The 16,177-nt window shown below is 23.5% G+C and overlaps 11 protein-coding genes across 11 annotated transcripts; 5 read left to right on the top strand and 6 right to left on the bottom strand.

Moving 5' to 3' along the window:
- Nucleotides 1–203: 203 nt before the first annotated feature.
- EHI_054650 (uncharacterized protein) lies at nt 204–647 on the top strand (the record flags this gene model as incomplete). The annotated part of the gene is made up of 2 exons (XM_001913703.1): nt 204–538; nt 599–647. The coding sequence occupies 2 exons, from the start codon at nt 204–206 to the stop codon at nt 645–647; spliced, it is 384 nt and encodes a 127-aa protein (XP_001913738.1).
- A 1,087-nt stretch (nt 648–1,734) lies between these two features.
- On the top strand, nt 1,735–2,823 carry EHI_054660 (apyrase, putative; the record flags this gene model as incomplete). Its single annotated transcript, XM_646970.1, has 1 exon — nt 1,735–2,823. The coding sequence occupies one exon, from the start codon at nt 1,735–1,737 to the stop codon at nt 2,821–2,823; it is 1,089 nt and encodes a 362-aa protein (XP_652062.1).
- Nucleotides 2,824–3,267: 444 nt separating this feature from the next.
- Nucleotides 3,268–3,873, bottom strand: EHI_054670 (uncharacterized protein; the record flags this gene model as incomplete). The annotated part of the gene is made up of 2 exons (XM_646971.1): nt 3,268–3,393; nt 3,439–3,873. 2 exons carry the CDS (start codon nt 3,871–3,873, stop codon nt 3,268–3,270), a joined length of 561 nt encoding a protein of 186 aa, XP_652063.1.
- Nucleotides 3,874–6,057: 2,184 nt separating this feature from the next.
- On the bottom strand, nt 6,058–6,792 carry EHI_054680 (uncharacterized protein; the record flags this gene model as incomplete). Its single annotated transcript, XM_646972.1, has 1 exon — nt 6,058–6,792. One exon carries the CDS (start codon nt 6,790–6,792, stop codon nt 6,058–6,060), a length of 735 nt encoding a protein of 244 aa, XP_652064.1.
- A 409-nt stretch (nt 6,793–7,201) lies between these two features.
- Nucleotides 7,202–7,874, top strand: EHI_054690 (metal dependent hydrolase, putative; the record flags this gene model as incomplete). The annotated part of the gene is made up of 1 exon (XM_646973.2): nt 7,202–7,874. Exon 1 carries the CDS (start codon nt 7,218–7,220, stop codon nt 7,872–7,874), a length of 657 nt encoding a protein of 218 aa, XP_652065.1. The 5' UTR covers nt 7,202–7,217.
- A 508-nt stretch (nt 7,875–8,382) lies between these two features.
- EHI_054700 (uncharacterized protein) lies at nt 8,383–9,429 on the top strand (the record flags this gene model as incomplete). The annotated part of the gene is made up of 1 exon (XM_646974.1): nt 8,383–9,429. One exon carries the CDS (start codon nt 8,383–8,385, stop codon nt 9,427–9,429), a length of 1,047 nt encoding a protein of 348 aa, XP_652066.1.
- A 140-nt stretch (nt 9,430–9,569) lies between these two features.
- Nucleotides 9,570–10,970, bottom strand: EHI_054710 (uncharacterized protein; the record flags this gene model as incomplete). The annotated part of the gene is made up of 1 exon (XM_646975.1): nt 9,570–10,970. The coding sequence occupies one exon, from the start codon at nt 10,968–10,970 to the stop codon at nt 9,570–9,572; it is 1,401 nt and encodes a 466-aa protein (XP_652067.1).
- Nucleotides 10,971–11,054: 84 nt separating this feature from the next.
- EHI_054720 (CDP-alcohol phosphatidyltransferase family protein) lies at nt 11,055–12,212 on the bottom strand (the record flags this gene model as incomplete). The annotated part of the gene is made up of 1 exon (XM_646976.1): nt 11,055–12,212. The coding sequence occupies one exon, from the start codon at nt 12,210–12,212 to the stop codon at nt 11,055–11,057; it is 1,158 nt and encodes a 385-aa protein (XP_652068.1).
- Nucleotides 12,213–12,489: 277 nt separating this feature from the next.
- EHI_054730 (uncharacterized protein) lies at nt 12,490–13,080 on the bottom strand (the record flags this gene model as incomplete). Its single annotated transcript, XM_646977.2, has 1 exon — nt 12,490–13,080. The coding sequence occupies one exon, from the start codon at nt 13,078–13,080 to the stop codon at nt 12,490–12,492; it is 591 nt and encodes a 196-aa protein (XP_652069.2).
- Nucleotides 13,081–13,387: 307 nt separating this feature from the next.
- On the top strand, nt 13,388–13,975 carry EHI_054740 (60S ribosomal protein L17, putative). The gene has a single exon (XM_646978.2). The coding sequence runs from the start codon at nt 13,394–13,396 to the stop codon at nt 13,931–13,933; it is 540 nt and encodes a 179-aa protein (XP_652070.1). The 5' UTR covers nt 13,388–13,393; the 3' UTR covers nt 13,934–13,975.
- Nucleotides 13,976–14,042: 67 nt separating this feature from the next.
- On the bottom strand, nt 14,043–14,930 carry EHI_054750 (phosphatidate cytidylyltransferase, putative; the record flags this gene model as incomplete). The annotated part of the gene is made up of 1 exon (XM_646979.1): nt 14,043–14,930. The coding sequence occupies one exon, from the start codon at nt 14,928–14,930 to the stop codon at nt 14,043–14,045; it is 888 nt and encodes a 295-aa protein (XP_652071.1).
- Nucleotides 14,931–16,177: the final 1,247 nt, after the last annotated feature.

Consider the following 16,177-nt stretch of genomic DNA (forward strand, 5'->3'; position numbering starts at 1 on the left):
CAAAAAGGATGAAATGAAGTTCAGATAATTGACACATTATATCTCATAACAAATGGTCAATGATTATAGCGAGGTATGAAAGATTTAAATGAAGAGAAAGAAGTTCAACAAAAAAGACACCCGAAAATATAGAGAAAAATAAAAAAGAAAAGAACTTAAAAGAAGATAAAATGCACAGAGTCATTCAAGAAATCATCACTATTATGATGGTTATTTTCTATATTATGGGAATAGTTATTCACATCAATTGTTTATATCAAACAAAAGAATATGGAGGATGGTTATATTTTGTTGAAGGAGAATTTCGATTAAGATATAACTTACCAATTATAATGTGTTTAATATCGACAATAATTGAATTTGCTATGATGAAAAAAGACGAATTTAGAAAATATAATAAAACAATAATAATGGTAATATTAATAACAACTAATGTGATTGGAATGATTATAGGATATTACTTTTATTGTTACAAAACAATTACAGTGACATTTACAGGACAATCATTATTCATATCAACTACATTTATAGTTATAGGGTTTGTTTTCTTGTGACTTAAAGAAATAAAACGGTTATATAGAATATTAATAATTAATAGAAATTTAATGAAAGCATTGAAAGAAGGAGAGAAAGATGAAGTATTTTAGTTAATCATCTTTAAAATTCTTCTTCTGTTTTTTAATAATCAGATTAAATTAGTTTTGGTTTTGATTATTTTTGAATAAATAATAAAGCATCTTTTTTCATACTTCTAAGGCATACTAATTTATTTATTGTATTACAGTATTTTCCTATCCATTATTAGGTATTTATTTTTACTTAACGATATCTTTTATAATAATATTTACTGTGATTTGAGTCAAATTATCTTAATTAAAATGATTAGTCAAAAAATGTTCAATAGCATTTTTTATTCTTACTTTCTTGTTTTGTAAATTGTTCTACCTTCTCTTAGTCTAGTTTTAATTCTGTTTGTCTTTTATTTAATCCTTTTATTTATATTAAGTATCTTTTTATGTCTAATTTATATTAAATAATAACATCATTTTGATTCTTCCATTTAAGATAAAAACTAACTTTCATATTTATAATATTATTATACTTTACTACTATGAATTTTTCTTTTTTCTTCTCTTTTCAAACTTTTTATTCACTTTTTTTCCTTTTTTTTTATCTTCTTTGTCCTAGTTTATTTTTGTTTTTTAGTCTCTGTGTAATTTGTCACATTTCCAACATACAATGACTTTAATACCTTTATCCATTTTGTTATGTGTTTAAATTTTGTTCCATCATAAGTCTCTTTGTTTTATTTAGGAATGTCATTATGTTCTTTTTAAACTTTGATTTATTAGTATTTTAGTCAATACTGTGTGTTATAAAAAATTGTTGTTAACAGTATTTATCATCTTTCTTCATCTGAAAATGTCTTAAGGATAGTTTTTAACTCTTCTTCTTTTTTTTTGACATTATTTTTTTGCTTAGGATTAAAACACTATAAAATTTTATTAATTCTTCATTTATATAAGGTTATTAATTACTTAATTCGATGTTTTAGGTTGTTATATCTTCAGATTTAGTTATAAGTTATTAGTCTTTTTTTATACCAATATTTGTCAGATGAAGGAAAAATTAATAAAAAATATTATCTTCTTTAGCTAAAGAAAATGATTTATTTATTAAAGATATGACTTTGAAAATAAATTTAATCTGTAAATTAAAAAGAACATTCTTTAAATGGGAATATTTCTTACAACTGAAATGAAAGTTAATATTGTTACAATGGTTGTTGTTTTATCAATTATTGTAATTACTACTATTGGGTTCGTTGGTATTATTACAGGATTTTCTATACAAAACACTTTTAAATATCCAATAGTTCTAGATAATTATCAAAGTTATGAAAAGAAAATGACAAGTATTAATCTTGGGATGATTAGTGATGATGATGAACTTACAAGATATGGAAATGATTATTATTGTCAAATCTATTTAGGAAAAATTTTTATTACAGAAAAAGGATGGGAGTATGTAGAGACAAGTCATAGTAAACTTATTAGCAAATTTAATAAAGGAACAAGAGGAAATGAATTATCAGAATTAGTTTGGTACAATAAGAAATTATATGGGTTTGATGATAAAACAGGAATTGGGTATGAAATAAATATTGACCGCCAAGAATTATATCCAAGAATTATTCTTAATGAAGGAAATGGGACTTCTGAAGATGGAATGAAAGTAGAGTGGGGAACAGTTTATAATGATGAGATGATTGTTGGATCACAAGGAAATATTCATGTACAGGGAATTAATGATTATGCTAATTCATATATTTATCATATTAATACAAAATTAGAAAAGAGAGTTGAATCATGGATAGATAAGTATGAAAGAATTCATAAACTACTTAATATTTCATATCCAGGGTATATTACAAATGAAGGAATTTTATATTCAAACATGTACCATGAATGGTATATTTTTCCAAGGAAAGTAAGTAAAATAGAATGGATTGATGAACTTGATGAAATCGCTTCAAGTCAATATATTATTATTTGCGATGAAAATATTAATGTGTGTAGGAAATATAAAGATCCACAATATGTTAATGAACGATGTTTTAGTTCTATTAAAATCCTTCCATTTAATGAAAGAACTGTTATTTATACAAAAAGTGTTGAGCATAATGACAAAATAGAAAGTTATATTGGTGCAATTTCATTAGATGGAGTTAATGAAAATGAAGATGTTAAAATTATAATGAAAGATACATTAATATCAAAATATAAAATTGAGGGTATTGAAATTTTACCAAATTATTGGTAATTAATTTTTTAATTTTTATTATTTTGAACCTTCTTTTTTAATTATTTTTTATATGAATTACAAATAACTAATTAACTCTCAAGAGATATTTTCCTAAATGAAAAAAAATAAATTATTACCAAAAAAATATAATAATAAATTAAAAATATTTATTATTTATTAAGAAATACTATAAAAATTTATATAAATAATTTAATATTATTTTAACAGTAAATAACAAAATATAAAAGAAAAAATAATTGTTATTAAAAAAAAAAAACAAAAAAAATCAGAAAAAATAATAAAAAACAAAAATGAGTGAATAAATAATAAAATTTAATTGTTTATTTAAAAATTTAAACAAAGAAATAATAATATACAATAATAAAAATTTCATTAAATCTAAATTTTTTATGATATCCATAATTTAGAATTTATTGAAGTAATGTTATAATAAAAAACCTCTCAATTTGTGTTATTTAAATAATAATACATTATTGGATTTTTGTTTTTTTCTTCTTTCTCATCTTCTACTTCTATTTCTTCTCCTTTAAATATTTGTTCTATTTTTTCAGTTATTCCAATATCTTCCTATTTTGTTATTTTCTTTTTTTTTTGTTTTTCTTTTTAACAAACAAATTTTTTCATAATTTTAATACCACTTTTTGTTGCTATTCCTCCTCGTTCAAAATATAATTGTCTATTACTTGTACTAACTATTAAATAATCTTCTTTCCCAATACTTGTTTCTCCAATTGCATAGTCGTATCGTGTTCCTTGAAAATATTCATCTATTTCCTTTTTAACTCTTTCCTTCTCTCCTTTCTCATATCCTCCAAAAACCATCCCTTCTTCTTTCCATTCTTTTATTTCTGTTTTAAATTCCATATATTTCTTTTTTAATTCTCTTTCTTTTTCTCCTATTTCTCTCTTTTTCTCTCGGTCTTCCCTTGCTCTCTTTCTTTCTTCATTATACCCTTTTTCTGCTTCTCCTATTTCTTTCATAACTTCTATTGTTTTAATATATTTCTCAACTTCTTCTTTACAATTAATTCTTTCCCTCTTCTCCATCTCTTTTTTTTAGTTTTTTTTTTCTTTTTTTTTAATTTAGGTTTATGTATTTATTTTTGTTTTTGTGATATTAATTTCCCACCGAATTTTTGTTGTACTTACTTCTTCTGATTTGCCATTGTTTTTTTTTACAAGTCCTATCTCGAATAATTAAAAATGATGATACTTTTTGTTGTATTTTTGAATTGATACATTTTGACTGTTAAACATTTTTAAACTTCTTTTCTCATGAAAGTACGTTTACTTAATATAACCCTTTAAAGAAGGAAGTTTTATTTAGACTATAAAAATAAATATATTCTGTGTCTTTTGTTAGTCTTTTTAATATGAGTAGTCTTTATTTTATCATTATGGATATCAATACTTGATTAGAGTATTTATAAACATCTTTGTAGGATTAAAAAATAACACACAACTCTTGTTTAACAATTTATAATATTTATTATTCTTATAATCAATAATATGAATATTAAAAATCTTATTAAATAAATAATGTTGTTAATATACAGAATTTTTATAAGTTCTATTTGTATATAAATATTTATCTTTATACTGTAGAATTAATAATAATCAAATTTTGTTTGTCTTTCTTTTTTGAACAAACTTTAATAACAAAGTACACTATTTAACGTATGTATTTTGTTTGTACTATATTTTTGATATCTGACAACCGAAGAGATGTATTTTTTCTTAACTAGTTTTATGGTATTTATTCATACCCATTTTGATTATTGAAAGTTATTTTATTCAATTTTGAATGATAATTATTAAGTATTTTTTTCTTGTTGAATAAAATCAGACTGATATAACATTAAAAACTGAAGATGTTATTTTAAATATGTTTTTATTTTATATAAACAATGATAATTCAATTAGTTAAAATAAAGAACATTTTTTCTTGAAATGTTTTACAACTGTTATTTTCATTTGTATGCTTATATGTTGATATCAAAAATCAGAAATTAACTCTAACTAATTTCTGTGCATGATAAAATATTAGGTCATATTAATTTATTATGTTCTAAAAAACTAATATATAATGATAAATTAAATTGTTAATGAAAAGAAGTTCCAATATAAATTTATCAAAGAAATTATTGAAATAAAAAAGATTTAATTGTGTTGTTAAGAATATTCAAGTATTATATTTATTTATACGAATCTTTTACTGTCTTTAAATATTATTGATGTTATTTCCTGTGAAATATTCTTTATTTTAACTATATTTAAAATAAACAAACAGACATCTTACATTTGTTTATTAAAATGCTTTTGAACTATAATTTCATTACTATTAAATACAAAAAGTAAATATGTTTTATTAATTCACAATTGTTCTAAATTATAGAATGTACTGGGTTTTCAATTTATACCACTTTAGTTTATTTAGAATTCAATAACCTAAATGATGGTAGTTTTATATTCATTAATAAAGAAATGTATCATTAAATAGATATATTCTTTTCTTTAAAATATGTGATTACTAACGTTGTCACTCAACTATATTAATAAATATATTTATATAAAGAATCGTTGAGTTTGGAATATCATAAAAATATTATCAAATGTGAATATGTTACTAAATATAAATCAATTTTCTAGAATAAATTTTTCTATTATTTAATTATCCAATTTCCTTAAAATAAATAATTAGAAAATAAATATTTCCAATAAATACTATTATCTAATAATAGTAAATTCTTAAAAAAAGCACTAGAGTTAATTTAACAAATTACAATAATGTAATTATACTTCTTTATTAAATGTTATATGAAACTCTTATTAAAAAACCAAGTACAAAAGAAAAACAGTGTTGTCTTACTAAATTATATTCTCATAATTACAAAATGAATTAATGAAATAATTTAAGAAAATATTGTATGAAAAAGATAATTAGAGAATAAAAGAATTTCTTTTTAATTTAAGAATCTTTTTAATAAAATTTACTTTATTAGTGATAAAAATAAACAACCTTAACATCTTTTTATATAAAAACAAAATCAGATACATCAAAAGAAAAAAACAATTTGAAACATAATATCTTAAACTCAATTAATAAAATAACTTGCATTATTTTTTCCTGTTAAAATTTAATTTTACATTAACAAGCTTTCTTTTTGTATTTTTTACTTTTAGTAAGTTTGAACAACACAATACTAATATAAAACATTTTTCAATTATTCTTTATTTACAAAAAGGGTTTTCTGTAAAATAAGTTTGTTGAGTAACCTTATATCTATTTGCATCTGTCACAGGAATAAATACACTAAGCATTTTTGAAGAATACATTTCTTCAATCTCATCCAATATGGACTTATTAACAATTGTATTACTCCTCATAGTTAATCGTTTTTCTACTAAATTGATTAAATTAATTAAAGAAGATTTTTCTGAAATTTCAAAATATTCATTTTGAGGAGAGGTAATTGCATTCCACACAAAGAAATGCATAACTTTAGATGTCTCTTTCATATTATTTGTATTTAAATGTAGTTTGTATCCTTTACTAATTAACATATATGCCATAAAGTTAGAAAATGCAGATTCTCTATTTCTACAATCTGTCTTTGACAATTTAGTAACAAAAGACATTGAATTATTTGAGTTATTGTCTTTAGGAAATAAATTAATTGATTCTTTATCAATAATAATATGTTTTTGATTATTTTTTTTATAACCATCAATTAAAGGCTTTAATACACTACAGAATTTTTGTGATATTTCAATAAAGTCATCGAGCTGATATTTTTTTGACTCTATTATAACTGACTCTCCTCTAAGAACTTTTAAGGCATAGTGAGATATTTTTGATCTAAAAAACTGGATTGTAGCTCCTTCAAGAAGAATATGATAAACTAATAAAGCATTTGATAAAGCTTTTCTTGACCGAGAAAGAGTTCTGCTCATACTATTATTCATAAAAGATATAATAATAATGAATTTGATAGTTTCATAATGAATAAAGATATTTTTAAAAAATAATAAAAATGAATAAGGTTTGAGATGCTATTTATACAAAACAATTAAAAAACACACTAATTCAACATCCAATTCTATTATTTCTAAAAATGTAAAAATGAACTATATTTTTAAATAGATTTAATAAATTATTCTATAACATTTTTATCTACTTGAAATTAACTCATAGTAATAACTTCGTAACTGAATTGGAAGAAAGGAAAAAGATTGTAAAATTTTAAAATACAAAAACATGATTTTACTTAGAAAAGATAATAAAATAGTAGATAGTATGAGACAAGGGTTTTCTTCTTTTTTAAATAAAATGGAATAGTGTTAGAAAACTTTAAATCCATCTTTTTATTTTTATTTCTTTTATTTAAATCATGGGAATTACTCTTGACGATATTACTCTTCATCATACTGGACATTCTGGATTTCTTATTGAAACCAAAACAGTAAATATTTATATTGATCCTTTTAAACTTACTACTCTTCCCGCTGAGCAATTAGATTACCTTAAAGCTCATAAAGCTACTTTTATAATTACTACCCATACTCATAATGACCATTTAAGTCCTGAAGATATTGCTCTTATTGAAGATGAAAACACTATTTTCATTGCTCCACCATGTTGTAAAGTTCTTACTACTAAACCACATTATATTAAATTATGTGTTGGAGATGTTGTTACTGAAAAAGGAATTCAATTCCAAGGTGTTGATGCTTATAATACTAACAAGAATTTCCACCTTAAGTCAATGGGATTTATTGGTGTAATTATTACAATCAATGGAAAAAGAATTTATCATGCTGGTGATACTGATGTTATTGAAGAAATGAAAACTTATACTAATCTTGACGTTGCTCTTATACCTGTTAGTGGAACTTATGTTATGACTGCTGATGAAGCTATTGTTGCTGCTGGACTTATTCAATCTAAGTGCTATGTTCCAATGCATTGGGGAATTATTATTGGAGATAAAGCTATGGCTGAGCATTTTGTTGCTTCAGTGAAAGGAGCTATTCTTCCTTCTTTCTAAATTGACTTTTGTTGTGGTTTGTTTTTATTTTAAAAATGCATTTGGTTTGAACCTTTTTTAAGCCTTTTATGTTTTTTTTTTAATTCTTTTTCGTGTTATTACATGACATTTTTTTTTAAGAGAAACTTTTAATACTATTGATTTTTACATTGGAATTATTAATCATCGATTATGCTGTATTTATGCAATTATTAACTAATAATAGATATTAAATAATTAAATTTTTAGTAATGAATAAATTTAAATTAAACGAATTGTATTTTTGTTATCAACTTTTATTGTAATACTATGTAATATTATGTTGAATGAAAACAAATAAAAGAGAAAAAGAATGAATATGCTATGCTAGAAATAATATTTCAAATTTTAAATAAATAACACAAAAGTATTAGAAAATAAGTTTATTCATTTTCAAAGATATTCAACTTATTTTCAATAATAAAGGCTTAATAAAAAAATTGATAAAATAAAATAAATTATGAGTAGAGAAATTAAAAATTTTTAGATAATGGAAGAAACAGTTGAATGGCTGATTAATTCCTTAAAAGAAATAATGAAAAAAGAATGTACAGGAAAAAGATTTATTGAAAATTTTATTATGCCAAAAACATATTCAGCAAAAAGAATATTATTAAGAAGAATGACTGATACTATAAAACCATTAAAATATAGTCCATTATTTATTCAAAAACAAAATGAATTATTACAAAGTGAATTAGGAGAAATTATTGATTATAAATCATTACCTATTCATCCTAATTTAAATAAACAATTTTCTAAATCTATAAGAGTATGGAAAGGGGATATAACTAAATTAAAAATAGATTCTATTGTTAACGCTGCAAACAATACTCTTGTTGGTTGTTTTATTCCACTTCATTCTTGTGTTGATAGTATTATTCATGAACGTGCTGGAGTTCAATTAAGACATGAATGCAGTCAATTAAAAACAGCTTATAAAGCAACAACAACTACGACTGAAATAACAAAAGGATATAATTTACCAGCAAAATATGTAATTCATGTTGTTGGTCCTATTGTAGATACATTAAAACCAAAACACTCATATTTATTACAACAATGTTATTTAAATTGTTTAAATAAAGCAATTAAAGCAGGATGTACTTCAATTGGATTTTGTTGTATATCAACTGGAATGTTTGGATTTCCAAATGAAGAAGCAGCAAAAATTGCTATTCAAACAGTTAATAACTTTCTTAAAAACCATCAAATAGAAGTAGTATTTTGTGTATTTAAAGAAATTGATTATAACATTTATACTTCATTATTAAATGATGGATTTAATCATTTTGATATTATTAATAAAGAATGTTATGATAAAGAATGTTTGAAAGAAAAAGAACAAAAACAACTTCAAAAATTACAACGATTAAAAGAACTTCAATTAAAAAAAAGTAGTGTCAATGAAGAACTTACTGAAAATGAATTAGAAGAATTTTTTGATTTGGTTCAATCAGTCCCAAAAGAGAAAAGACCAAAACAACCTTATACTCTTGATAAATGGTTTTCTACTAAAAAAGTAAATAAAAAGTAAATTATTTCTTTTAATTTAGTATATTTATTCTTTATTTATTTTTAATTATTTTTCATGTTAGTTCTTTGATATTATTTGTATTTAAAAGTGAATAACAAGTAAAAGTTATGACTAACAATCATTTTGGGTTTAATATTTTATTATTTCTTTTGAATCATTTGATCAACTAATGAAATAAAATCATTTATTTGAGACGTTCTTATATTCCATTCAAGATATTGTACTATTATTTTATCATGTGAAATTAGACGTAATACTGATTTAATTTCTTCATTAGAAATAGCATGAGGTAATTCACTATTTAATCCAATAACAATCAATTTTTTACATATTAGATAATGACTAATATTTTTCCATTCTTCAAAATTCTTAAATTCTTCAAAACTTTTTATATTTGATACATCAAATGCTAATACAAAAACATCTGGTTGAAAATAAAGAAATGGTGATAATTGAAATGAATTTGGTCTTACTTTTGCTGGTTGTATTTTACCTAATGGTAACCAAATTTGATATGATTTACCATCAGTATAATGCCATTTAACATCACTACTTTCCATGACTGATAATTCACCATTTGCTTTATTTAAGAATGGCATTAAATCAACAGAACAACATGCAGCACAAGTTATTTTAATAATAGTATTTAATTTCTCTACAACTAATTTAACAACTGAGTTTTGTACATCTTCATAATCTTGAGATAATGAAATGATTGAATCTAAACTACCAAGAGCAATATCAATGTCATTTTCATCTCTTAAGTATTGGATATATCTCTCAAACTCATTTTCTAAATCATCTTGTTTTTGAAGTTGATGATAATGAATAGCTAATGCAATCATAGATGGTGAATATAATAAAGGAACATATGATAAATACATCATTTTCATATCATCAATTGCATTTCTAATATAATCCTCTTTAAGTCTTAACCTTCCTTCTTTTTCTTCATAAAATTCATTTAATAAAATATTTTCTTTTTTTACATTATCTTCTTTCTTTAATGTATTAAGTTCTGTATTCTTCCAATCAACCATCATTTGCATAAACCCATAAAATGGTTCAACAGCATTAAATTTACCAAGTTCAAAATGAAGAACTTCCATTATTACAGGTTCATAAACTCTGGCATAATAAATAAGTTCTTGTAATGAAAATTTAAGTAATTTTGATTCAAAAATTTTTGTACATAAAAATTGAATAGTAATGTCTTGTTCTCCTTCAAATCTAAATTCCTCTAATTTCTTTCCAAAACAAAAACAAGCAATCATAATAAATCTTGGATGAAATAATTGTGGTGATTGAATTATATAAAAGTGTTTATATAATAATAAACATGAATAAAATACATTTAATGGTAATTTAATTTTCTTTTGAATTGAAAACATTTGTTTAGCATAATAATCAACTATCACCTCACATTCTCCTGTACTAAGTAATTTTCCTGCTTTCTTATTAATTCTTTCAAATTGTTGATGAACTGAATCAGAGTTTTCAAAAATCCAATTTTTACGTTGTGTTGATTGACGATAACTCATTAAATACTTTTTTTGTTCTGTTATCAAAAACAAATAATTATTAATTGAAAAACAAAAATTTTCATTCAATTATTATTAAAGAAATTAATCTTGTTGTTTGGGTGTTATTTTGAATGGATGAATATGAAGATATTTAGAGAAATAATAAATAACATTAATAACTAATGCTGACTCCCAAAAGAATGAATGTCCAAAATATATAACTGCAAATATATTTACAATATTTGTTCTTCCCATAAAATAACTAATATTTATTATGAATGAAATGATAATAGTTCCATAAAAGTTAATATAAAGAGGTGGAGATGGTAAATGTAATAATCGAGTAACAATATACCATTGTACAAACATTCCTACAAAACATACACTTCCTACAAGTCGAAGTTGATCACAAATAAAATTATCAATATGAATATAATTAATAGAAAGTGCTACAAGAGAAGTAGCTATAAATGAACTTAATTCTAATAATGGTTTTTTCCATCCTTTTTGATTCTTTTTTATTTCATTTCTAACATCAATAATTGAAGAAACAATAGTACATCCTAAAATGATTGTTGCAAAAATCATTAAAAACATTGGCATAGGAAGAATACCAAAGATTGTTGCTTTATTAACAATTTCTGGTGTCCATCCATTAATTGTTCTAATAATTTCAATTACTAAATATAAATGAACCATTTCAATTGGATTTGATGCTGGTCCAAAAATCATCCATCCTGTTTGATGTTGTACCCAATGTGGTAAATAGAAAATAGTAAATCCAATAAAATAAATATATGCTGTTTGGAATTGGTCTAACATAAATTCATGACAAAGAATAATTGCTAACGTTCCCATTACAAGAACATCTACTCCATGATCCATTAATTCTCCAAGTGGAGAACCACTTCCAGTTTTTCGTGCTTGTTTACCATCAAGAGTATCAAATAATACATACATGTAAAACAAAAGACCAATAATAAGATGTGTAAATGATCCAAATACATTACTTAAATAAACAGTGAATAATGCTAATACAATAAATATTCCACCACTTGTTGTAATTACATTTGGTGCAATCCATTTTGGTACTAAATGATTCATAACTGGACTAATAATAAAATCTTGATAAAAGTATTTCCCTACAATAGAATTATCAATAGCTTGATATTTATAATCCTTTAATGTTTCAAGTGATTTCTCTGGAAAGAATGGACATTTTAAACTAAAGTCATGTACAAAATTTAATAAATAATTCATTTCTTTTTATTCTTTTTTAGTTCATCCAATTTTAATATGAATGAAACAGGACTTTTTCAACATGCCTTTATTGGTTATGGAGGTTTTTATTTTTCAATTTAATAATTATTTATTCTAATTATTATTATTTTAATTGATACATTTTGGTTTTTATTTGAAACTATTTTATTTATTAATTTGATTGTTTTTTAATTCTTGTTTAAAAAAAATTCATGATATTAGAATAATTATTTGTTGTTTCTCATTTCTTTCTAGAAGTTGAAAAGAAACAGTTAATTTAGTACAACTGAACAAAGAGAATTCTTGAAAAACTAAAATAAGATGGGTAATGAGAGTCATTGAAGATATCACTGTTAAGGCCAACTGTATCTATATATCCCCTATTTAATTGCTCTCCAGAAGCTGACCCAATATAACTTTTATCTTCTCCTCGAATATGAAACCCATACCCAACTCCAAATATCCAACTGTTTTGAATGTCACGATGAATAATTAATTGGTTTTCATTTTTTAGATTTTGTTTAAAACGAGTGGGTGGAACATTATAAGGATTTTTCAACGTAAACATGAAATGTTTTTTATCATCACAAAGAATAGAAGATTGCCTTTTTGGTATGATAGAATGGTATGATCCAAAAACATTACCAGTAGTTGTACAAATAACTGTGACAATATTTGTTCTGCCTTGAAGAGTTCTCCATACTTGTTTTGTTGATAATTCTTGATTTTCTGAATTGTAAATAATACAAAACTTATTAGCATGACACCACCGAAGTAAGATACTAGCCATTGTCCTATCTGAATTGTCATCAAAAAAAATAGTATTAGGAGAATAAATTTGTCTATGAAGATTGTCTATAATTTTCATAAAAATGTTTTTCTTTCTTTCTTCTTCGTTTTTTGTTTCATCCACCTTTATAGTTTTATTACTTAAAAACATTTGACTTAATTATTATCTTATTGTAGATATTGTTTTATATGATTGTCCATTCATTTCACTTAGAATCCGAGAAGTTAAACTGAAAAGGTAATAAAAAAGAAATAGAATGAATAAATGTGTGATTACTAGTAAATTATATTAAAGGAATATTAAATAAAAGTTGAGAAAAGAAGTTAGATTAGAGAGAAAACGAACCCTAAAACAAAGGAAAAAGAACTTAAAATTAGAAGGCTAAGTTGAAATGGTCAAGTATTGCACTAAGCCTGTTAATGTAGCTAAAGCAGCTCAAGCACGTGGTGACAACCTTAAAGTTCACTTTAAAAATACTTACGAAACAGCTGATGCTATTAGAGGAATGAAAGTTGCTCGTGCACAAGAATTTCTTAAAAACGTTATTATTAAGAAAGAAATTGTTCCATTCAGAAAACATAATGGAGGAGTTGGACGTAAGGCTCAATGTAAAGGATTAAATTGTGCATTTGGAAGATGGCCAGTCAAATCAGCACAATTCATTCTTAAACTTCTTAAGAATGCTGTTGACAATGCCAAAGCAAAAGGACTTAATACAGCTCTTTTAACTGTCAGCCATATTGCTGTTCAAGAGGCTCGTTCATCAAGAAGAAGACTTTATAGAGCACACGGAAGTATCAACTCCTTCTCAAGCAGCCCATGTCATATTGAAATTATTTTAACTGAAAAAGAAAAGAAAGTTGCTAAACCAGTTGAAGGAATTAAAGGAAAAAAATCTGCTCATCAAACAGTTTCCTACGTTCTCAATTAAATAAAAATGAATTTTAATTATAAAATTCTTGACAGGGTGTGCATCATTTTTCTTTTTTATTTAAAACATAAAATTAACATAATTAGTTTTAATTTTTTATATCTTTGAATTAGAATAAAGAACATTCATCATTTGTAAAATAAAAGTAATGTTGAATACATCTCAAAACCAATCCAGGGTGATATCCAAAAAGTTTATACCAATAATAGGCTAATGTAATAACAATAATATGGGAGTCCATTCTGTCAAACATCCCACCCATTCCTGGTAATATACTTCCAAAGTCTTTTACATCTAATTGTCGTTTTAAGCAACTTGCAATTAAATCACCAATAATACCTGATACATACACTAATAAAATAAAGATTAAGTTATCTTGAGCAAGTATCCCAATTATAATCAATACAAGAAGCCCTCCTAAATACCCTTCAATAGATTTGTTTGGTGAAAGAAAAGTAAATGGCTTATGTTTACCAAACATTCTTCCAAATGCCCATTGCCAAATGTCATTATTACATGTAAGGAAAATTATATACATTAATGGCATAGTTGTTCCTGTTATATATGGGATGGCTATAGAGAATGATAACAAGTGAATAGACCAATAAGATGCAAAAAACAGTTTTGTGCTTTTAATAAGGTCATGAGTTTTCAATGAATAACAAGAATAAACAATAAAAGAGATAACTGGGAATATTTCGAAAGTTAGTTGATAGTTAATAGTAAGCATTATGTGGTCAAAAACAAATAACCCATATCCAATATATTTTTCACTTGTTGAGGCATGGAAAACATTATTTAATTCATGAAACAATAGAAAACTTAATACAGCTTCTAACACATGAAAAGTATGAACACCTAAATAGATTGGAACAACAGCAACAAGAGAAAATATGGTTCCTGTTATAATTCTTTGTTTTTTGTTAGTCTCACTTTTGGTAATTTTTTCAGAAACGCTCTGTGGTATAGCTTTAGTAGGTACATCAGTGTCATTCATTTGTAAAAACACAATTTAGTTTTAATAAGTTCTATGGTATTTAACCAAATTTTTTACAAAAATTCTATTTCTAGTAGATTAATAATTCATTTAATAAAAAGATTTATATGAAATAGTTTATTTTATTCTCAAAAAAAAAACACCTCATTAAATTCAAAATAATATTCTATTTTCGGATTTCTTCACACTAAATTTCTTATATAATTAAGTGAGAATAAGGCATATTTTCGTGATTTCAATACAATCTTATTATTACTTGTCATTATTATCACATTTAATAAACAGACTTTATCAGTAAGAAAAAAACAGGTAATGGAAGAAGTTATGGACATTATCATTGAACAAACAACCATATCAAATAAGTTATTCCAAAGGCAAAAAGAACTTGAAAAGCAAAGGTTAGTAATTGAAAAACTAACAAGTTTTGTTGCTGAAACCATCAACATTAAAAATATGAAAGAACATCCTCAGGAACAAGAGAAAAACAATGAAATGAAACCTGAGGAATAAGTTTATCATGATTTTTGAGGTAATTTTTTGATAAAAATATTATTGACACCGTCTTAAAATTGTATTAAACAAACATGAAAATATAATTATAATATTTTTTCACTACATCTAATCGTTTTGCTATTATTATATAAATTATTTATTTATACTTGTATGAATTCTGTCTTGGTTTAAGGAATTTGTACTATAATTTTGGTTTATATTTATTTTACAAATATAACTTAAGTCATTACTCTTATTGAATAATTACATCATTGATAAGTCATAGATTATTTTTATTCTTTGAAAATAAATATCTTTTACTTTATTATTAAAAGAAGAAGTATTCATAATTAATATAGCCATAGTACCTCTTAATTGTATATTTAATACTGAATAGATTTTAAAGAATATTAAAATGGATTGATTCCAGTTCATTTATGAGTAACACTTTATGTTTATATATTTATTTACATGAATAAGATTTTTTTGAGATTAAGTCTTGTCAATATATATAATTAATAAATATATTGTATTAAGATATGTTTACAACTACTAATGGATCATGTTTAATGTTTTTATTATAACTTATAAGAAAAAAACAAGAAAAAGACTTATTAGTATATTTCATTTATTTTATATTTTATCATATTATTCTCATTCTTATTCATTGAATAAATCTCTATATTCTTATTTTTATTCTCCGTATTAGTTCACTATGTTTTTATATTATTATTCACTATATATTTTATCAAGTT

The sequence above is a fragment of the Entamoeba histolytica genome, genomic scaffold (assembly GCF_000208925.1).
Source record: "Entamoeba histolytica HM-1:IMSS scf_1104750517093 genomic scaffold, whole genome shotgun sequence".
Taxonomy (NCBI): Eukaryota; Evosea; order Mastigamoebida; family Endamoebidae; genus Entamoeba; species Entamoeba histolytica.